Source organism: Gambusia affinis, linkage group LG19, assembly GCF_019740435.1.
Source record: "Gambusia affinis linkage group LG19, SWU_Gaff_1.0, whole genome shotgun sequence".
In the NCBI taxonomy this organism is placed as follows: domain Eukaryota; kingdom Metazoa; phylum Chordata; class Actinopteri; order Cyprinodontiformes; family Poeciliidae; genus Gambusia; species Gambusia affinis.
In genome coordinates this window covers 9,531,301-9,554,467 of record NC_057886.1, presented here as the reverse complement: position 1 = coordinate 9,554,467, position 23,167 = coordinate 9,531,301, and the positions used below count along the sequence as shown (strand labels likewise).

Sequence of the window (23,167 nt, the reverse complement as noted above, 5' to 3'; positions counted from 1 at the left end):
GTTGCACCTGTGCTAAATGAGTTCTGGTATACAGTTTGATGGTCACATGAGACAAATATTGGGCTTTTTGGCCACAAAGATGAGAAGTGTGTTAGGAGGATTCAAGGTGAGGCTTTCAAACCTAATAACCAGCTGTCAAGCATGGTGGTGGCAGCATCATGACTAGGCTCTCTTTTTGCACAAGGTAAATATAATAATGAAGGAAAGCGGCCTCTAAAGCATTAAACATGTGCACACATTTCTTGTTTGAAAGTGGTTCCTGTATGAACTATCCCACAGGCTTCTAAAGAATCAGAAACGGCATTAAATAGATTATATTAATGTCAATGTAAAGAGTGAACCTGTTGCACCAAAAACACAATTCATTTTAAATATTTTTCTCTTGCCAGTGATGTGTTTGCATTTCTATTTGGGTTACATTCTATAGTGCAGCGAATTAATTGTTTTCAATCCATTAATCAATCAGACTTGTCTTTCCAGTTTGCTACACTCAGGGGCGCAACTACATACTTTCTGAGGTGTATGCGAACATGTCATTGATAGGAAGCCAGATCCAAACTGGCAACCTAAATTAATGAAATGGTGAAATAATATTGACCACAAAACACTGTATTTATAAAAGATAAAAAATGTTTCTACACAATCCTAAACGTTTTTAATGTTCGAAAAAATAAACGGTTTCTCTTCACAACATTTATTGATCTATTTGTATGATTTGTTCTTTAAATTGTCATTTATATTATTTTTCGGTCTCAGAAAATGATTGAGGGATGAAGAGACTGATGTCTGATTCTTTAGGTTCTGACGGGTCTGCGGTTCCTCTCCTGATCCATTCTGTCAGATATCAAACCCACTGGGTGCCACTGAATGTCACATTTAATTTAATGCCCCTATTAAACTTCACTGTAATTGTTTAGCCTAAAGTGTTTGTCTTCCCACTACCATCTGTATTTTTGCCAGAAGTTTTACTTCTAAGGACGGTGTAGTATCGGGTGGACATTTTAAAAAGACGCGGGTTGATAGAGGCTCACGGCGGCTGCGTACTGTCCGTCTCTAAGCAACCGTGACAAGAGCGTCAGTTCGTGGGGGTGGCGGGGGTCCTATTTAGGTCCCGCAACGACAATTTAGCTGACCTTAATATATCCCGTTTTTTGTTTTGGCCATTATTATCACACTTATTATTGAGATGTGTGTGATAAGTGTGTCTATTTTATTTTGTATTTATAGCAATGCGGAATAAATCGCGGCCCGTATTGGTTCAATAAGGGCGGAGACAACAACAATCACCTGCCATTTTAGGCTAGCTTAAGCTAACCTGAATATTTACAACTCTTTTGTTGATACACTGACATTACTTAATTGTCTTTCAACCATTTTGAAAAGCTTTTCTTCGTCTCTCCAACATCTTTATCTTTCCCCCTCTTCCGTTTTCTGTTTTGTGCCCCATAGTTTTTTTTCTGCCACCCCATCTTTAGCTCCCTGTTGGCGAGAGCATTACAATTCAAATTTAAAAGAAAAAAAAATTATATCTTAGACGTCTTGCAACCAAAACTATCTGCAGGAAAATGTTGGAGTCCACCAACCATTTATGGAGACAGTTGATCTGATATTACAGGTGAGCACAGCATGTCCCAGCCATGAAAAACATTAATTAATCTTTGTGGGCAGCTAATCCACCAACAAATGAATAAGATGAAAAAACAAACTACAACAACAACAACAACAACAACAACAACAACAATAAAAAGCTCGCTTGTATCGATGACGTAAATGCCAGTGTCGTGAAACTACGCTTCCCACAATCCTGCGCGGCAGCTGTGCGCAGACCAATCAAGCCCGAGGAGAAACATGCGGATTGTTTTCAACCAAACAGGAAGTGATCTGTTTTACTTGTACACACCTCGCTTTCTGTAGCCCTCGAAATCAATCCAGGTGAGTCTCTGACTAAATCTAAGCTGACAAGCTATTAACGGTTGTCAAGCTTATTTGCAGCATTGATTAAAGCTAAAGCTAGCGTTACTGTTTTACTCTGTAGAGATAAATTGACATGTGTGGGTTCATTACAGTATAGTACACGCCACTGTCACCATATACTGAAAAACCTGCTATACATTTCAGCATGTTAACATAATTAACAATAAAAACATGTTTAAAACATTTTTAATGTTAAAAGACTAAAAATGATAGTTTTTGTTAAGGTCTATCAAAGGCCTGTCAAAGACTAAAGGCCTTTGATAGACGTATAGTCTATCAAAGGCTAAAGGTCTATCAAAGACCTTTAGCCTTTGATAGACCAAAGGTCTTTTGCTCTTCCTTTTCCATTGATGAGTCAGACACCTTTTAGAGGGAAAACATTTTCTGATTCATGTTTAGAAATAGTTTTCTTTGTCATGTCCACCTGTTAATATCTTGCAAAACTGTGTGTCTCAAACGTGAAGTACTTTATATAAAATAGTGTTTATCATTATTATTATTAGTCAAATCAACCTCCCGAGGCGCTAAGTCAGAAATCTTATTTTGCGTAAACTTTACGGCTTCAGTTTTTCTTGAGACAATTTGCCTTGAGTTGCAAAGTGACTCTCATCTTCACTTTGTTTTAGCCTTGAAACAAAGTACTGTATTTGCATCATTTTTAATTGTCCTTTAAATGGCTCAGAGTTGGGAGGAGGGAGGGGAGAGTTCATGAGGACAGAGCAGCATATATCTTTATGGTTTGTTTTTTTTAACTTGATTAAATTAGAAGTAGAGAATGGTTTCCTTAAAAAGCGGGTGGTGGCTGAAATCGTTCTTCTCCCACAAAGCATGGTTTCTTCCAAGGCTGTGAGTGTTGTAATTACTGCTTTGCATCACAGAAAAGAATGTTTCTGGATGCCTAAAAGCATTAGGCAGAGGTTTTAAAGATGAATGGAGTAATGCTTCAGGGCAGAGTTTTTCCCCTGAATAGCAACTTTATGCTTATGCCCAATAAGGTACTCAGATTATATTGTAGAGGATTGGGTTGAAGTTCTTTTTAACCAGTGAAAATATGTATGTATGTATGTTTTATTAGAAATTTATCGACTTCTGTACAGCACTTTAGGACTTTGAAGCATTTCTTTGCTGGTTACTGCACTTTCAGTTCAAATAGATTAAATGCATTAATTTACCAACAGGAAGGGTTACCGTCAGACTCAAAGTGCACCATGGGAGGAGCAGTGCTTCCTCTGGTCATAGGAAGTGTGGGAGTGTTGCTGCTGTTCCAGATACTCCTCCGCCTCAGACGGGGAGCATCCGTCCAGGGTGCGGTCGTGGTCATCACAGGAGCCAGTTCTGGGATTGGAAGAGGTCAGCCTTTCATTCATTTTCACTTTAGGTGATCAGGACAAAGTCTCCTAACAATAGCTAACTTTTTTTTTTTTTTTTTTATGGTGTAGAGTGTGCACGAGTCTTCCACGCTGCAGGCGCTCGGCTTGTGCTGTGTGGAAGAGACACGGCTCGCCTGCAAGAGGTGGTGCAGGAGCTTAGTGGAAACTCAGGAGACGGTCAGCGCCAGGTAGGCAGACGTCCACACGAGCCGTGATGTTTTTCTCATCAAGTTATGTCTTGTCACATAAAAAGGCAAACTGGTGTAATTATTTTTAAAGTTTGTACTGTTGTTTTAGAGAGAGAGAGGGCTGAACTCTCTAAGCTAGAGGGGAACAGTTTGATTTGCCATCTTTGTTTTGTTCATCCTGCAGACTTTCGCTCCCAGCACTGTTGTCTTCGACCTGGCCAAAGCAGACTCTGTGGGAAAAGCTGCCGAGGAGATCCTAAAATGCTACGGACATGTAGACGTCCTCATTAATAATGCAGGAATCAGTTACCGTGGCAACATACTGGACACCCACATGTCTGTTCAAAGAGATGTTATGGAAACCAATTACTTTGGTCCCATTTCTCTCACGCAAGGTTGGTAATGAGTTTGAGTGGATCATCTAAAATCCATTTAATTTTTACAGCTTGCATTTTGATATGAATATGGGAGCAATTAGATAATTTTTTTTCTGTAAAAGGTTTCATACCACTAACTTTTAACAGACTAATTATTTGGGGGACGTTTATTTGCTAGATGAACACAAAGTAGGATGTAATTGTGAAATGGAAGAGAAATTTTTTGTGATTTAAAAAAAAAAAAATTTCTGTAGAACAAAAAATTGGAAAAGTGTGGCTTGTATTCATATTTATCCTTTGCTCAGTCGATACTTTGTAGAACCTAAGCCCAGTTTGAAAGCAAACTCTTTCAGAGTAAGAAGCTGAAGAAAACTGTGTCCACGTGAAGCACTATTGTTGTCTTTGCAGCTCTCCTGCCCTCCATGGTTCAGAGGCGCAGCGGCCACATCGTTGTCATCAGCAGCATCCAGGGAAAGATAAGCATTCCTTACAGATCTGCTTGTAAGCATTTTTAGTTTTCCTCCTTCAGGACAATGTTATGTACAATAATCACCAATGTTTGTCTTTTTCTTAAATTATATGACCAGATGCAGCATCTAAGCATGCCATTCAGGCCTACTTTGACTGCCTCCGGGCAGAGATAGGACACCTGGGTATCCCAGTAACGGTGGTCAGCCCCGGGTACGTCAGAACCAACCTGTCGGTCAACGCTGTAACTGGAGATGGATCCACGTATGGAGGTGAGGCATTCAAAGAGTAATCACTGCCTTATTGACCGGAGGAATAGATTAGTATAGAGCAGCTGTCAAATGACTTAATGAAAGTATTTGAACTGTTTTTCTGTATTAACATGCTTTACAACTCATCCAGTTATGGATAAAACCACGGCGTCGGGTTGGGACCCCAGAGATGTGGCACACGCGGTTCTGAAGGCCGTCCATCTGAAGAGCAAAGACGTGGTTTTGGCCGGACCCCTGCCCACGGTGGCCATCTATCTCCGTACGCTGTGGCCCGCGCTCTTCTTCAAACTCATGGCGTCGCGGGCTCGCAAAGAGGAGAAACGCAAAGACGAGTGACGCGGCAGCTAAAGGGGATTACGTACGAGTGAGTCGGGCCAAACTGGGACTCTGGACTCTTGAGGTCAAACGGATTTTAAGTGGACAGAGTGAGCTCTTTGGTAATTCTTCACGCTGCTGGACCCGGTTCCGGGTCTCGCAGAAACCAGCGTGTTTTTTGCATAATGTGGGACTACTTTTAAAATGTTCTGGAACTGATCATGTTCCAGAACATGATCCCGGCTGCTTCCTGCTAGAAATGACGTCTACGTATGACCAGAAATCTGTTTCAGTGTCATTTGTAAACGCCACATCTTTATTTATCATAAACAGAAGTATTAGAGACCAAATGAAACAGGAGCTGATGTGATATCAACTGCTGGCAGTTTTGTTAAATGACTAAATAATCTGATCACGATGGATAAAAATCCTCCATGTTTTGGTTCTGAAACCATCAGCTTAGTTTTCAGGGATTTGTTTTAAACAAAAGTCATACTCTGTGTTTTTCAGACATTTTCTCCTTAAGGGAAACACTGTTTATCTCCATTTCCTGTTTAGCCACAATAATGCATTTTTCATCCTCCTGCATTTAGTACATTTCTGTTGATTTACTGTTATCTTCCAATGTGTGTACAATTTGGAGGTGTGTGCGCACAGATCTGTGGGGAAAGCATGTTAGTCATACAACTATTCATTACTGCAAATCTGAATTGGTGAGGTGTGAAAGGCTTGTAGGTAAATTAACGTTTTCACATCTTAAGGTTCACCTAAATCAAAGGTGTTTTAGTATTTATGGCAGATCTATGGATCAGTGAAAAAGTCGAAACACTTGAAACTGTCGTCAACATCCCATGTCTGGGACAATTAGCACAAGAAACGACAGGCAGATGTTGCATCTATCTTTATACACTGAATAAAAACAGCTCTTACAAAACTTAAAACAGGTTTATCCTTTTAAGATGACACCTTAATATTAAGTTAAACAGAGAAAAACACTTTAAGAAATGTTAATAAATAGTCCAAATATCCTTTTTTTACATTATGTTACACAGGCGCAGAGAATATTGGAATTAACATTTGTACAAATCCTTCAACAGAAAAAGACAAAACATTCCAGATTAAAATACAAAAACCTGCCATTTATTCCTTATACATATATAGAGTGTCACAAAATGAAGCTAATTTTTGATGTCCTCCACATCGCAGAGCATCTGCAATGTGAAGTCAAAGCCACTGAGGCGCTAAAAGAAACACAACGTCTTCAAATTACTTTAGTGGAATGATGATAAAAAGCTGTCCTGCAGTTTGGACTCTAAAGTTTGATGTCGCGCAGAAGATGTTCGCAAATATGAACCCTGAATGCACCAACTGTGGGCTAACAGCAGGATGCATGTTACAAAACACTGCATGGATAAAGAGGAACCTGTTATCTTACTCAGAGTGACATGATGCCAAAATACAGACAAGTCCAGAAGCCAATCATGTTGATTTTAGCAATAGTGTTTTAGTACAATTTAGTAACAGCCCAAGGGAGATTAACCTTCGGGGAGTTGTTTTAATGATGAAAAAAGGGGGGGAAAAAACTTAAGTTCAGAATCTACTATGGCTTTAGTGTTTGATCCAGTTACATTCTTCGGACTGTTTGCTTTTACGCTTTTTCAGCTAAGTGTAAACTAGAGAGAAACATGGCTGACGGGGGGGAAAAGCACCACAGAAGTAGATACGAGGTTAATAATCTCAATAATCCAGGTGCGTCCATATCGGGAAAAGCATTCAAAACCTGCACAATTCGTATAGAATAAAGCGCCAGCTAATGAAATGTAAAAAAAAAAAAAAAAAAAAAAAGTGAAAAAAAGCTGAAATTTGTCTTTTCAGCTTCATGCCAACAGCAAGCCATCTGACAACTGACACAGCTATTTGAACATTTAGGTTTTTTTTTTTTTTTTGTGATCTGCAAAATACTGACAGAGCAGCTCATCTCAGCTGATTCCAAGCCTGCAAGCTACAAAAATATCACCTAATTAACAAGCTGCCATTCGGTGAGCGGCTGTAAGAAATGAAGCCAGGTTCAAACAGAGCGAGAAAACTCGAACTGATATGAAGAACGTGCGAAATGCGGAGCACCAAGATGGACGCCGTTGCTGGTTTGTGCTGCACGTCTACAACGTAATTAGAGCGAGTAGCTCATCGTGTTCAACCTACGACTCACTGCTAGAAGTTAGAAAGAAAGAAATAAACCACACGTCAGGTTGGGCTCCTGCACATTTTGATGGATTTCCACATTTTCCGGGGTCGATGTAAGAGTAGAAAAACACACGAGACATACAGAGGCGGATGAGACAAACTGGTGGAAATAGTTTTGTTCGGATATGGCATAGTATTCTTCTAGAAGATGAGGCTGTGTTTTATAAACACGGTGATTCATCTAAAGTGTTTATGATTTTAAAGGGTGTTTTTTTTTTTCCTTTCTTTTTACCGTAAAGAACAGTCCAGAGGAAACCAGAGCTCAGGTTTCTCTGTTATTATTGCACTTATACTCCAGGGCAGGGATGGCTTTGAGAGGGCTGTCAGGCTGTCTCCACGGCGATCCGAGGCAGAGGGACAGTCGTGCGTCCTCCAGATGGCTCTGTTCATCACGGAGGATTAGGGATGGAGGGCTCGGTGACGGCCAGCTCCTGAGCCAGGTCATTGAAGCGAGCGATGTAGTCCACGCTGCTCTCGCTCATCATGCAGGCAAGCTGAGTGTCCATCTGCAATCCCAACCACAAAAAAAAAAAAAAAAAAAAATGTCATGGAAAATCATTTTGAGTTCTACTTCCACAAATTACGATTACATTAGCAATCGACTATTGGATTAAAAAAGTCTGCACATTCTGCAGATTTTTCATCTAACCGCGATCCTAGAAATACATAAAAAGCACAAATAAACAATAATCCATAGATTTTTTAATGTTTTTAGATTAATATTTAGGTGGTAAAAAGTGGCTAAAGCACTGATTAAATCATAAGTGATGAGTTACATTCACTAACAGTTTACGATACTTCTGCTGGTTTGTCACCACCTTTGTTCACACGGAGTTGTGAGGAGGCGGCTTGAGGATGATTCCTCATTCTCTGTGGAAATGAGATGAGGCAGATTTTTATTTTTATTTTTTTACCTCTGCCACGTCAGGAAGGCCACGGGACTGAAAGGAGTCATGGGAGTTGCAGTCCAGGAGACTAGGACCGAGCAAAGCGGTTCCGCTTGAGGGGCCAGAGGGGGTGAGGGTGGTCCGCCTGCTCTTATCAGGGGAAACCATGCTGGCTGGAAGGGGAAAAAAAAGAAGAAAAGTACAGCGAATATTCAGAGCAGCAAATATGAGGAACAAAAATGTTTTTCTTTTTTAAAAAGGAATCATTTATATATGAACTATAAACTATGAGCAGGCAAAAAAGGCTTACATAGGAGGCAGCCCAGCGTAGAGTCTGAGGAGTCGCTGGGGTACCACTGGGGGTCGTGGCTGGGCGACGGGATCCAGCCCCTGGACGGGCTGACCGAGGGAGACGAGGCCAACAGCTTGGAGGGGTCACCGTTACCCAGCTTGGCTGGAGAGAGAGCAGCCTCTTCACCTGCAAGAAAACACGATATGCTTTTATTACCGCATCAATACAAAGGCAAATAAAAGGGGGGAGAAACAAACAGCAGGAAAGATTCCTCAGATTTTATCACAGAACTCTGAAGGTTCTCTCTGGTGCTGTAAATTATTTTTAACGAGTCGGCATGTGGGAGTCTGAATGAAACGCACCGTAGCTTGTTGAGTTAATGGCGAGCTCGATTATGGAGTCGCTGATGTGTGTTTGGGGCTCGCCGGGGGTGAGGGCCTCTTCAGGGGGGCCGGGCAGAGAGATGTCGAGGAGCGAGGCGACGCTGGGTGGGGAGAGGAGGGAGTCCCCGCCGCCTGCCCCGCCAGGAGACGGAGGCGGCAGACCGTTCTGTGGAAACGATGAGCGTCATCATTCAGCCCCGTGATAAAACACACAGGATGAAGCAGCGTGGAGCAGGAGTTTCTATGGAGGGTCTCAACAGATCAACAGCTGAACTGTATGAGTGAGTGTTTCAAACCCCAGTCAAGACTGTGACACATTTTTCATTATTTTTAAAACTCAGAAGTGAAACGGCTACGGAAGCAATTTCTAGTCTTCGGGTTGGACGGACTGAGAGATGGACGTATTATCCTAACCACATACAGTATATGTAGGATGAGCAAAAAATACTCAAGTTCACAATTAATTAAAAGATATGATATTTCTATAACGGGTCTCATTTAAATCCAGAACCTGTATGAAATGATAAATAAACAATAAACAAAGGTCAGGACATAGGACACAAAGAGAAGGGAGAAATGAAAGAATGCCAGGATGTAGGAAAGAAGGAAGTGAGATAGGATACAAGGGAAGAAAAACAACCTTCTACATATAAAAACAACATAAAAAGTACTAAAGATTCTTCACATGTGCAAAATTGCTCAGTTCCATAATTTTAACCCTGAAAAGTATTTATCATGACTTGACATTAACCTGTAAACACCTTTACACCTGTTTGCACATTTATTGCATCAGTTCTTTAATGAGATCAACCGGAGGGTGTTGGGGAATATCTGTGTGTGTGTGTGCTCGCTGCGTACCTCTGGGACATTTTGCTGGAGGAGCTGGGCGTCTGGTGCAGCATCAACAATGGGTGTTGCTGCGAGGACGGCAGCGTTGACAGCCAGAGAATCCAAGTCCCGGCAGGGGCTGCCTGGGATGATGCCTGCGGACTTCGCTGCCAGGTCGATGGCACCTGAGAGAGCGTCTATCAGGAACACAGAGTGCACCACATTTCAGCATCAGAATGAGCATATGAGTGGGAACTGAAAGTAGTGTCAAGACTGGGCAACTCAAGTCATGGGCAAGTCATGCTGTGAAATAAATTGGTGAATGAAAATTCGTACTGGAGAGCTGGCTGGGTGCTGCTGAGCTGGACGCAGGAGGTGACGTTTTGGTCACGGGAGGGCGGGAGGACGGAGCCAGGCGAGTGTTGATTGGCCGGAAGGATCCGGTTCCTGGGGGAGGAAACAGGAAGTGAGCGAGCAAGCACTTAAAAGTTGTTGTTGTACAAGAGGAAATCGAGCCATTTATTTAACTGCGACGTAAAAAAAAAAAAAAAAGCAGTTTTACCCATCAACGTCCAAGAACTGGAAATATAATTGCAAATATAGATCACTATGAGGAAAAACGTGTCTGAAGTACCCGTGGCGGAGGAGTTGGAGAGAATGGAGAAGGAGCAGACGTGCTGAGGAGTGTCTCCTGTCGTCCTGGGCAGAAGGGTTCGCTGTGAACAACAAAAAATGCACAAAATCAAGATTTTAAGTGGCCAATCAGGCTCATTTTTACTACGCAGAAATATCGAGCTGGTCTTTCCATCAATACCTGAACTACCAGAGGTTTCCGAAACTGTCTATTCCGAGGTTTTCTCTGTCTGGAAAGAAAAAGATCTGACTGCATCTGAAAGAAAAGAGCACCCGGGTCAGTATTGGGCGTAGAGAACGAATAAAGACATCATATAACGGGACGTCGAAGTGATGCGTTGCTCGCTCTTACGCTGATGGAGTCCAGCTGCTGCCTGAAGGCTAGCTGGGCCTCCTTGTTGGGGGAGAACATCCGGCTGTGCCGCGAGCTGTTGGGGGGCAGCGTGGTGGGAACGGCGAACACGCTGCCCTCGCCGTCGCCAGGCGATCCCAGCAGAGACCGAGGCAGGTTGCGCCCACCTGGGGAGGTGAGGAAACAAAACATTGTGAGCAAGTGTGCTTCCCGTCTCCGACAACTGTTAAGTTTCTAGTCGGCTCCAGACATGGTTGTCATATTGGTGCCACAAAAGTCAGAAATACCAGCGGCAGCAGCTGCATTCGCCGGGTGGGTCCGGGCGCCCCGGACGGACGCCTGCTGCCGGCCGAAGCTGGGGCTGCGGACGCCTGCGACTGGACTCTTCCCTGGAGGCGTTAGCGTCTGGTTCTGCTCATCCGGACCAGCCTTAAGAGGAGACGTGGCGGTGGAGCACACCTCTGGAGCCTGCGGGTCGAAAATGCAAATCAATACTAAATGTTATTACCAATTTAGGTGTTCTACTCCACACACGTAGCCAGATATCTGGGAAAACTAAGGCATTTTTATTCACTTTGGCCTTTCATCCACATGGAAACTCAGTTTAATGTCACTAAAAATTATTATTTATAAAAACTCTGACTGAAGTGGAGACTTGAGAAAACTCTTTATTTGGGTTTGTGTGTCCAAGGGAAAATTTAGGGTGCCTGCGACAAACAATGTGTCAATTTATCCACATACTTACTTGTGTTTTATTAATGTTACATTCTAATACTCTATTCAAAAGTAGTTCAACATATATACCTTTCCATAGAAATGGCTCTCTTTAATTCCTAGCAGGAAGTTGTGGTTGTTTTGAAGCAATCTGATTGGTGATTATTGCGCTACACTGCCCCCTATGGGTTTGGCATGGTTAAAGCAGCGCTCAGGGGCAGATATGTGCAGATTCATGTGGTTGAAAACTTCTGAAACCAATCCTGTGTGTACAATATATTTTTTAAACAATGCGGTGATGATATTAGTGTTTTTAAAGACCTGGCTGCCTGATTATTAGATTATTGACTTTTCTGGTTTGTGTTAAACCTTTAAAATTTTAAGAGTTAGTGCTCCACAATAGCACTAACTCTTGTGTTGGTGGTCTTGAAATCCTGAAGCCTAAATGAATACTTTGTGATGAAATTAAAGAAATCAAATTAATTAAGATTGAGATCGACATAGTTGTGCTCAGTACTGTTACCCTAAACATTGTTTTTAAGGTTGATCCAATTTCCTCCTTTAAATCATTCTACATCCAACCTTTTATCCCTTCATCTCCAGCACCTCAACTCTTTGCTGTTAGTAAGGCCACACACACCTCTGTCTAGAAAACATCTGATTATCTTTAACCTTAAATACAAACAGGAACTATAATGTATAAAGGTTGTTGCATGTTTGGGTCCTTACCAGAGGTTTAGGGTTGATCTCGGTGGAAACCAGCTTCAGCAGGCAGCGTAGAACCCTGTGTGTCCTGTTGGGTTTGGGCGTCTCTGGAGCTTGCCCGTTCTCCTGGTTGCTGGAAGGAACTGCGGCAGGCTGCCACTCGTACTCCAGCTGCAGCTTCCCCGGCTTCCCGAACATCAGATAGAGCTCAGCCAGGGTGACGTTCTCGGCGTCGCGGGCGCTCCAGCCCTCCTCTCTGATCTGCTCCACGCTGCGCTCTTTAGCCGGCGGTGTGGCGCCCTGCGACGCGTTCTCCTCTGAGCTGGTCGCCGCGGGTTTCACTGACGAAGCCTGGGTTAAATCTGAAGAAGAGCCGCCCGACTGCTGCTCCTCTTTGCACTGCTCTGATTGGGTTTCTGCACCCCCGTTGACCTCCAGACCAGTCTCTGTAGGACCCGTCCCATTGCCCTCTTCTGTCTGCTGACAGGAAACGGAAACAGGCGGGGGTTTCTTCTCCTCTACCTTTCCGGAACCGTCCGGAGATGGTTCGGGGTTGGGGGGCTCGGTCCGGCGGCCGTCAGCTTGGATGGCCACTGAAGGGTTGGCAGCGGCAGCAGTGGAACCTCCCCGACCTGATTTGCTGCCACCCCGCGGAGGCGGGGCACTTTGGATGCCCAGGATCTGGACCGCCGGCAGCTCCTTGGCATTGGGCCGGCTCTTGCCGCTCTCTAACCAATGGACGGTGCAAGAGGCCTTGGAGTGGACCACCCGAGCCACGCCAGGCAGCGTTGTCAGGGTGCTGCTCTCAGCGGGGAACAGAGTGAGCTCCTGCTGATGAGCTTTACTGGGGGAGTCCAGGCTGCTGCTGCTGGCCTCTAGAGCCTCCCTCTCCATGAGACTCTTCAGCTGGAGAAGAGGCGTTAAGGACAACAAACAGCACCGCAGATTAGAAACCCACTCTGGGATCTTTAGCGCGTTGAGGCAAAGCCGCCAAGGTGGAAGCAGGCTTTTCATGAACGGCCTCCAAAATGGAGTTCAAACAGTGACACGCGACGTGTTTTCTAGGATACAATTCGCTGGTCTTGGTACGCCCACTTCTGTTTCAGATACTCGATGAGGCAGGAGACTTTCCTGTGGAGCTCCACCACCATCCTGCGTTGGAAAAGACAAAACAAAACCTTTAGCTGCCGGTCTATTATGTAAAGAATGCCTCTTTTACATAATAGAGTTTTACATGCATGACACTGTAGATCCCAAAGTCATTCAGACCTCTGGCAGATTTACGTTTCAAATTATTTTCATTCAACCAACAAGTTTCTTTTTGATCGGAAATAAAACAAGGGTGTCTATCAATTGTATTTAAATTCAATAATAATAGCTATTATTATTAATAACAAGTTATTAATAATTTTACCAAACATGAGGAAGTGGCATTCAGTTTCAACGACCCACAAATTTGGATAACCTTGCAAAGACCCTGAAACACTGAGTTTCCTTAAATCAAGGCTAAAAACCAACTTGTTTAGAGTCGCCTTTGATTAGTAGTAAGTAGAATATTCACATATTTAATGAAAACGTGACATTTAAAATTGGAATATCACATCACAATTAACAGAAATAAAAGAAAATATCCATCTGTGTGCAACTAATCTATATAAAGTGTCTTACGTGAATCATAAAGTGCCAAAAACAGATATGTTTTTCAATAATATTGAAATGTGTTGAATGGGTTGGAATAATTATAGAAAAATTGTTCTATCAAGTCATTAAACAATGGGGCCTATGATTACTGCACACAAATATCTAAATGGAGCCGACTGTTACTGTAACCTCAGAAGCGTGCCACAGCTGCAGACAGGGAACATCTGAAAAACTAGATGAAAATATTCAAACAGGAAATCAAACCGCTTCCTTTTCAAAAAAAAAAAAAAAAAGGTGATGAATCACTGAGCTTCGCAGCTGGAAAATTTGAACAGAAACGTTTGAGTAAACGACACCAGTCATGTTACCTTTTTCTCATCACGAATTACAGAAATGAGACTTAAATAGTAGCGGGGCAGCGAGACTCTAGGTGTAACATATTGATTTATAGTGGCTTTAGGATAATATGTTTTTTTTTTTAACATCTCCTACCTGAGGCGGGGATTGTAGGCTAAGCTCTGAACACGGGCCCAGGAGTGGTTGCTGCGAGGTTGGAGCTCCACTGCCACCTTCAGAGGGAGACGAACCGGCTTCTGATCTTCTTCATCGCTCACCCCTGCAGAAACAAACACAACTTTTTATACACATGGAGAATGAGAGCGGACAGACAGTCACTAGTAATTCATCCATCTGGTGTAATATTGACAAAGATTGTAGTGGGAGTTCTGTTTGTATTTTTCATTTTGAAGTAATTGTTCTAACTATTCTTATAAACCACCTTTTGATGAGTCTAACCATTTTTGCGGGGCGCATGTTTGGCGTTTGCGTGCTCACCGTCTGGATCGCAGAGTTTCTTCAGTGCGCGACACATAGGGGCTTTGATTCGGAGGTTTCTCCCCTTGGAGCGCACGGTGGTGGCTCTACATCAACAGAAATAGTTGTTGTTTTTTTTGTGTGTGTGTAAAAGTTAATTTAACTACATGTCAGTTGTCTTGATGAATCCTTACCCCTGCTGGATGAGTTCATTCAGCTTTGCCACGTTCTTCTCATCCATCACTGTCAAATGCAAAACAACAAACCAGAGAGCTAGTTATGTCATCGTCCCAGAGGTCTGGTAGTCCAGATTTAATCCCGTCCCTCGTGTCCCAGCCTAATGAATCTAACAAACACATCCTCTGATTTTATTGGGATTTTATAGACCAACACAATGTAGATAATCATTTTATGTAATTATCCTTGATTGTTCAGAAAACTTGAGGGTGTTTCCTGACTAAGTCCTAAAGACATTGGTGACTCTGTTGCTTTTCCAGTAACACTGGCTCCCCAGCACAGTGCACGGGCAAACAAGAGCTTCTGTCAAAGAACTTTTAGGCTACCGTACGTTTTACACATCAGGAATGTGCGACCCAAAATCGACCCAATTTGTATATTTTTTCGCCCCTCCCCCCAAAAATCCTATTGGTAATACTTCCACATGTGGTTTTCAATCAGAAAAGTATGCGATTGTTTTCAAAGGCTTGATTCAACTTTTGCCTCACTGACACAGAAGAAGCCAGACACAATAAAGCTGGATGTAAAATATTGCCTAAAATTAAATAATGAAAGAAGTCAGTGTCACTTGTCAATCCCACCAGTTTGACTACAAATCCAACCAGACTTCTCTACAGAAGTTGCAGTCAATGCTCCACAAAAGGCATTCGCTATCAGTTGTGGTTCCTTTCTATTAGCTTCCTTTGTCTTCTTATGATTTTGGGAGCAAACAGTCAGCTCTGAATAAAATCGATCCATAGACAGCCTCTTCTGTACTTTTATTTCTGTAAACAGTGTGCTGCTGCGTAACCTTCTTTTTTTGTGCATGCGAGTTGTTTTGGAGTCATAATCTGTAAACATAGAAGTCTGATTGCGTTCGCATCATTCAGTAGTAGTATGAACAGACATGCAAAAAAAAAAAAAAAAAAAAAAAAAAGTAGCATTAGCTCTTTATGTCGCTAGCCAGGGCCTGCTGGCTGTCAAAACTACTGAGGTAAGATAAAAGGAGATTTTTACCACTGTTGCCCCCCCCCCAGTCTGGAACTTTCTACTCTTTAATATTGTTAAATCCTGATCCTAAAATTGTTTTTTTTAAGTTGCTCAGTCATGCTTTTTATTTTGTCTGTTAAAGGAATTTCTTCTTATTTCTCTGATTAGGACTGTCCTTGGTTTTCAGTACTTCCACACTCTTTCCACCCTGCTAGATTGAGTCTTTAGGCAAAATCTATTTATTAATTAGCCGCCTGCTAAAAGCGATAGCTTGCAGCAGATTTTATTCAGGAGTGTCGTGGTACGGGGGCCGGCGGTAGATACAGATACAGACGTTATCGTTTCCTTTTCCTTCCACCTCACACTCAGGTGCTGCTTTGTGTTGGTCTATTACATAATCAATCAAAATTGACTGAAGTCAGTGTGAAACAGCTGAAGAGTTGCAGATACTTTTGCAAGGCGCTGTAACGCGAAGGACGGTTTCCACTTACGTCCTCCGACTTTTTTGCGCAGCTCAGCGTAGCAGATGAGGCCGTACAGCTCTTGGGACGATTTTTTCAAAACACGGGAGTAGACTGAAAAGAAAAAAAGGGTACACATGTCACATTGTGATGCGACTGGGACTGCGTATGCTACGCAAAGATAACCCAGCCATAACACAGAGAGGACATGACTTCAGCCTTATCTGCTAAACCTCTTTATCTTGTGCTTAAAGGGAAGTCTTGCCAAAGACAATAAATGCCATTAAACATGAATCTTAAGTAGATTCATGTTTAATTTATGTGCTGTAAAAGGTCTCATTAAAATAAAATGCATGTTTCCCATTCATAAACATTGAGGACCCCTCCCCAAGAAGAAACCAGGAAACTCAACCTCGCCCCTGTTCTCCTGCTGAATCTAACAACATCGCGTCCAAGTGACAAGCAGCTCTAATTGGATGGCTCCAGCAGCCATAACAGGTCAGATATGATGACAAACCTTCTCCAGATTTGACCGGCTCCCGGTCAGATCCAGCGTTTGTGGATGAAAGTGAGAAAGGGAATCTCACCGTTGGCAAAGTCGATGTGTTTGGAGATCTTGTGCCAGGTGCGGTAGTAAAAATGGCGGACCTGCTCTTTGTTCTTCACCATGTTGGCCGGCTTCCCCCTCTTTTTGTACTTCATCGCAATGTTGTTCTGGATTGCCTCGAAATCCTTCCCGTGCTGATGGACAGGAAGAGCGACGAGGAGTATAAAACGGAAATCACATGTGGGATTCGCAAAGTCCTCTTGGTGCAAGTTCTCACCTCATAGAGCCCCTCGAAGAAGCTGTTTTTGTCCTCCGCGCTCCACGACTCCCACTGCCGACGGGCTCTCTTCTGGTTCCCACCTTGCTCCTCTTTCTCAGCAGGCCCCTGGCCCCCCTTAGGCGTCTTGGAAACGCCTCCTGTGGAGCTGGCCACAGACTGTCCCACTGCCCCGTGGGAAGAGGAGCCATTTTCTGCCCCTGTGATGCACAGAAACAGAGAGAAACTAAATTGATATTAAGACACAAAAGTGCAGATCAATTTAAAAACACCAGAATATTTAGGTGAAGCCGCCTGTCTGACTTTTAGAGCATAAAACCAACTATTTTCACGACAAAGGGGATTTGGAGGATGTTAAAATGAATGCCCACTAAGCCACAGACTGTCATTACAGCGTCCAACCTGCAGAGCTTCACATCTCTGTGGTTGAGCTCTGGCAAGCAGGCAGGAAAAGCAATCAGTCCCCTCCGCCAGGCCTGTGGTGAGCTGGTCCAAAAGCAACCGCGTGGTGGGCTCCACTGGCCAAATTTGTACCCGAGCACAACGCCAGGTGTCATTAAAGTACGCACTATCTCAGTTCAGGTTTCAGTACTGTGACGTTACGCAAACTGGATTTCAGCAGAAAAGGGGGTTCGTTTCCTGAAGCGAATGCGTTTGAATGCAAGCAGGCAGCGGCTAAAATTAGCTCTCTTCAAAAACAGATGTGCACGACTGGATCAATAAGAGTTATTATGGCTGAAATATCAAACAAATGCGTGTAAGAAAATAGCCGCTTTTTTCCCCTCAACCAACAGTAAGTGGAGGAAAGCCATCAGTCAAACTTGTTAAAGCAAACCAATTCTTCTCAATCTAAACATTTAGTTCAGTTTAACACTTTTAGAGTTGCTTTTAAAAAGAAAAATATGACCAGAGCCAAAACAAACCTGCGTTTTTCGGAACTATTTCCTATACAGCAGAAGCAACTCGGTGCCAGAATCTTAAATCCACAGAAGCTGGATGTTCCTGCACATATTTACTCTGAACTGGTGACAAAAATCATCCGTATTGGCACAAATCAAAGTGCTAAAATCTGCCTTTAATTAGCATGAGGAAGGAAGCCTGATAAATAGCTATTAGTAACCCTTAAGTTTGCTACAAAAAGTAGCCGAAACTTGGCTGTCCATAAAAAAAAAAGACTCAATTTTGTTCAATAATCAGCTAAAGTGTTCAATCAATATTTCATGTATAATGCGTTCAATTTCAACATGCCAAACAATAAATTTGCCCAGATGGATTGATTTTTATTGTCCTAAGTGAAGGAGATACTAATGCTCAGGGACAGTGACAATAAAAAAGAAAATAAAAACACGAGTTTGGGTGTCTACTTGGGTGGGTTAATTAATGATAAGAAATGTAATATTGTCCAAAATGTTGTTCGGCTCCAGCAATTACCACATCACTGCACCGAAACTCACCAGTGTTACTGGCAGCAGTGATGGTCGGACTGATTAAATCCTTCACAAAGCCATAAACATATCCACACTAAAAACACACTTGATTGCTGCTGCTTTTTGTTGACCTGTGTGAAATGTGAAATACAAACACAGCAGGCGACATAAAATCTGAAATAATGGACTGCTGTTTCCACGGAAATGTAATTATCTTTTTAAAATTGTTGAAAAAAAAAAAAAATATAAAAATATATATATATATATATATATATATATATATTTTTTTTTTTTTTTTCACTGCCATTTGTACCAACACACAAGGTAAAAACCATGTGATTGAATATTCGGCCACCTCATTGAAATTCAGGAGGAAGGTGGGAGACAACAGAACCAGCAATGCAGATGAGCTGAAGGTCGCTGCTAAAGCAACCTGGGCTTCCTCAACTCTTTGGCAGAACCACAGGTTGATAAAATTCATGCCACGCTGCATTGATGCAGTAATTCATGCAAAAAAAAACAAACAAAAAAAAAAAAAAACAGTGGATGCACTTTTCAGTTGGCTAAAATTTCTTCACAAGAAAGATTATGTAATGTTCTATTTTTAAGATAAACTGTATTTTTACTAAGTAAACATGCATAATGTAATAAGAGTTTCTCTAAGATGAAAATTTAATTACCGACATAAAATAGTCTAATTTATTTAGCTGTACTTTTCTTTTCATGTTAATGCAAAAAACAAAAACAAAAAATGGTTTCTGCAGCTCCATGGAGGTGTGTTAACGATGCCATTGTTGCCCGTTTCTGGGTAAGAGTGACTGCAAACAGTCGGGGAACGACCTGATAGAAATGTAAGTTCTGGTTTCTCCTCCTTTTAATAGAATGATGTTGCAACTTAAGCTGGAGCTGCCAGAAGTGCACCCAGAGTTAAACCCTGCAAGTGTCTCGGGGTTAAAAAAGCAACAAAAACACTCAGCTTTAAACAAAGATAAACAAACTTCACACACTGCGACACGACTAAAAGTGGGAGCAGACCACCTGCTAATCCTGCCTCTGCCCACTTTTTATTTGGGCTGATCAGTCGCTGTACCTTTCGATTTTGCCCCGCCGTGTCCATTGATGGTGGATCCGATTGAATCCTTCCGTATCCGTTTGCTGGGAGGTCGGACGCTCGATCGCAGAAAATGATGCTGGTCGTGACACGGAGGGGTGGATTCCGCGGAGCTCTGGGGCTGCTGGTTCGAACCCGCTCCGGTCCGGTTCGGCGGGGATCCGGGGAGGACCGGGGCCGGACCGGAGCTGGGACCCGTGGCTGATGGATTAAGAATTTCCACTCGCTCCTCTCCCTTTGTACTGCGCTCGTCGCTCGCCTGCTCTCCGCTCTCCTCCTCGTCGCAGCCTTCGAGCTTTCTGGTCGGATTCGGCTTCCCATCGACACCGATCCCCTCCCTGGAGCCCAGTGTCATGCTGCCAGGGACACATTCAGAGGGAAATTGTTCAATTAGGAGCGAAGCGTTGGGCAAAATTAACTTCTAAAGACGACGGTCACTGTCTCTCAACATGGCCGCCGCTGTTTGTTTCAAATCCCCTCTTCAGTCCCGTCAAAACAACGCCAAATTTATAAATTAACCAAACTGAAATACATCGAAATTAACAACGGAAGCTGTTTGGCGACTGGCGCGGGTGTTTTACCGAGAACCCTTCGCCTTAAACATGCAATGATATCGTAAAAAAATCAAACTAAATTCAAACGCGAGCGCTTTTCAGTTTAGCGCCCTGAAGAAACGACGACGAGAGGAGCCCCTCGCTGCATTCGACCTCTAAATAAAGTGTTCATTTCAACCCCATTTTTACCCATTTTCGAGCTCTTCGGAGGTGGAACACGTCTTCTTTCTCTTCACCATGAGTCCGACCGCTTTGCTTGGCAATTACGGATCAAATTGAGCATAATAAAGCCGAAAGCGATCCCTCTGCTGCCTGCCCTCTTCTTGCTCCTGCTTCGACTGAGCTGAACTCTGCGCAGTTCAACTGTTTTCTATCAGCAACAACATAACTCAATGAGCTTTTCCCTTGCAATAATAAATGCAAATAAAAGATAGCTTCCAAATTTAATACATGCATCTTCAGATGTGGATGAGCAATTTACAAAAGCTTCAGTCAGCCGCGCCCGTTTAAAATGATAAGTATACATAGTTACACTAACATGACTGCATATAGACTTGACAATACGTTACAATCGCCAGCAGAAGTTATATCAGCAATACAAATTATTTATTACACATATTTCAGCTTTAATGCTTAAATTTACTGCTTAGTATTGCCCTACTTATATTTAATACATTTCTCAAATGGATGCCAATCAATCTTTGTGATCACAAATGAAACATTAAGTCCAAACATTTGACCCTTGAATGACAGTGTAATGATAAGAAAAATCAGTTTTCTCATTCTGTGTAACCTTCTGTAATCCTGCGATATGACTGTGCTATATTGCCCAAGTTGTGCAGTACAAATTGCAGTAAAATAAATAGAAAAAAGTGAATATACATATCTAAAAAAATGAAACATGCCTAATCTGAAAATGAAGAGGCAGCACATTCTTTGTAAGGTGACACAAAATATTTAAAACCCTCCATGTATCCCACCTTATAGCTCGCTCTATGGTTGGTCAGGTGTAAAACATAACTCTGGTCACTCACAGGGTCAAAAACTGTTTTTATACTTTTTTATATGAACCTATGATACAATATCTTCCTGTATTTTATAACAGTTGCAACAAAGGCAGAGTTGCGCGCCAATAATTGCGTGTTTCACTACTTTTAGGTCTTCTTAAAAGGTAGTCGTAAGTCAGCAAAACACTTACACAAAGAAAGCGAACGTTATCCCGCAAAGTTAAAAACATTTTTCATCCCTGACATGCAAGTATTCAATGAAATTTGAGCTTCTTATATTCTCTCAACAGATTTGCTTTTGTAATAAAATGCCAATAACACGCAGAAGTTAATAATTAGCTGTTCGCATGAATTGTTTTTTAAATTGGCATGGAAAAACATTTAGAAAAGAACTCTCAAGAATAAGCATAAGGTGCTACCTAGCATAGCTGCTAATGCTGTTAGGTTAGCTAACGTTAACGCTAAGTCGTTGGAACACACTAAAATGTAGCTAAACTGCCTAACTAAAAAAAATACAGTTTTAAAACGTAGATCCCAACCCTGTTAGTTTTATAATAATACGCAGCTGAGTTGAAGCAGTACCTGAAGTTGAAGCTTCCCAATGGTATTCCTAACCGAGAGGGAGGCCAGCATTGCTAACCGTCTGCAACCTGGTGCCGATGACAGCTCCCGGGGAGGGGCGGAGTCCCGCCTACTACAACTCAAAACAAAAGCCGTGATTGGTCCACTGTTTAGGAGGGCGGCAGTTTGAAAGCTAACTGACAGCAAGATCCGCCAACCGTTGTTGAGAAAAGACTCACAAAGAACCAATTGTGATTTTCTTCCTGTCATGCCCCGTGAATTGTCCGACTAGAAACTTTGAGGATCAAAAGCAGTTTTTACTCTTTTGATTCCAATCATGTTGTATCCCAACATTTTATTTAATAAATTGCAAATTGTTTTTTTTCTTCCAGAATTAATTCCTCCCAAATTGACTTTTGACCACCAAAAATTCAACGGGTGGAATCTGGAGGAGGTGTTTGAATTTTTTATCGGCGTATCCCAAAAAACGCAGACGGAAGCGTAGTAGATTCTCCGTAAAGGTCGGATCGTACGTAAACATCGCCGCCATATTGTGAGTGGCACATTTTAGCCTGTTTAAAAGATTTTAAGTAAAATTGTTTTATTGTTTGGTCTGGTGTTACAGTGTGAGAATAAATTAAAAATATATCATTTAAAAATAAATACTAAGGCGGTTATTTTGTAGATAAGTTTTTATTTAATCCTGTTTACATGTCTAAGATCTCTGTGGCTTAGAACAATTTGTTGAAACCCAGATGATAATGTCATCACTTTATAAGTTTCTCAGAGGTCAGTCTGCTACTTCTGAATGTCACAGAGGCACACTTGTGAATGTATTTTAAGGCAACCCCAGCAAACATGCTGGTTTTTGAGCGATATTGTATAAAAATAAGAAAATAAAATAACTAACATGTCAAGAATACCTCTATAAATCTGATTCATCCCAGAGTACAATTTCAAGATGCCTGAAGGTTCATAAGTCTAAAAATATATACATATTTTTCTACATTTTACTGGTGTGAAAACTGGTGCACCAGCCCCAGAACAAAAGCAAAATAACTTGTGAAGATTCTGGCTTCACCTGAGAGAGAGTTTCATGATATGCAATGAAAATAATTTCTGAGCAAACACTGACTGAAAGGCCTCTCAAAGAGAAAATAAATATAAAAAACCCATTTTCAATCTACAAATGCACTCAGAGACAAATACTATTTTTTGTACATATCTCTTGTGGTCTAAATTAAACTAAAAATATTTAGTTTAGTTGCATCTTCTTTTGGAAGAAAATAGAGAAGGCTTGCTCCCTATTGAGGGAACCAGCATTATGGTATGTAGGTGCTTGGCTGCGGACGGAACTGTTGGGCATGAAAATTTAGATGGAAAGAACATTTTCAACAAGTACTAAAGCAGCATCTCCAGATATCAGTCAAAAAGTTAATACATGAAAATTATTGGGATTGGGTCTTCCCATGGACAACAGCCTTAATCACACAATCAAATTAGGTGTGCAGTGGCTTAATGTCAACAAAATCAATGTTTTAGTTAATCAAAATGAAGCTC

General features: G+C 42.0%; 2 protein-coding genes across 7 annotated transcripts; one reads left to right on the top strand and one right to left on the bottom strand.

Moving 5' to 3' along the window:
• The first annotated feature begins 1,838 nt into the window (after positions 1 to 1,838).
• On the top strand, positions 1,839 to 5,247 carry dhrs7b (dehydrogenase/reductase (SDR family) member 7B). Its single transcript, XM_044100955.1, has 7 exons — positions 1,839 to 1,932; positions 3,153 to 3,324; positions 3,414 to 3,532; positions 3,717 to 3,927; positions 4,318 to 4,410; positions 4,497 to 4,649; positions 4,780 to 5,247. The coding sequence occupies exons 2-7, from the start codon at positions 3,183 to 3,185 to the stop codon at positions 4,983 to 4,985; spliced, it is 924 nt and encodes a 307-aa protein (XP_043956890.1). The 5' UTR covers positions 1,839 to 1,932; positions 3,153 to 3,182; the 3' UTR covers positions 4,986 to 5,247.
• Positions 5,248 to 5,849: 602 nt separating this feature from the next.
• Positions 5,850 to 22,013, bottom strand: cramp1 (cramped chromatin regulator homolog 1). Of its 6 annotated transcripts, none has more exons than XM_044100952.1 (21): positions 21,847 to 22,013; positions 21,629 to 21,746; positions 19,465 to 19,841; positions 16,948 to 17,147; positions 16,711 to 16,864; positions 16,154 to 16,237; positions 14,651 to 14,699; positions 14,478 to 14,563; positions 14,136 to 14,259; positions 13,073 to 13,154; positions 12,027 to 12,908; positions 10,871 to 11,051; positions 10,584 to 10,750; positions 10,413 to 10,487; positions 10,233 to 10,314; positions 9,935 to 10,045; positions 9,629 to 9,795; positions 8,750 to 8,936; positions 8,406 to 8,573; positions 8,123 to 8,268; positions 5,850 to 7,714 (listed from the first exon to the last, which is right to left on the bottom strand). In XM_044100952.1, the coding sequence occupies exons 3-21, from the start codon at positions 19,838 to 19,840 to the stop codon at positions 7,598 to 7,600; spliced, it is 3,438 nt and encodes a 1,145-aa protein (XP_043956887.1). In that variant the 5' UTR covers position 19,841; positions 21,629 to 21,746; positions 21,847 to 22,013; the 3' UTR covers positions 5,850 to 7,597. The 6 variants fall into 6 exon arrangements, with proteins under 6 accessions (XP_043956887.1, XP_043956886.1, XP_043956888.1 ...); XM_044100951.1 differs by having other exon boundaries at positions 21,629 to 21,740; XM_044100953.1 differs by having other exon boundaries at positions 21,629 to 21,737.
• Between the last annotated feature and the right edge of the window lie 1,154 nt (positions 22,014 to 23,167).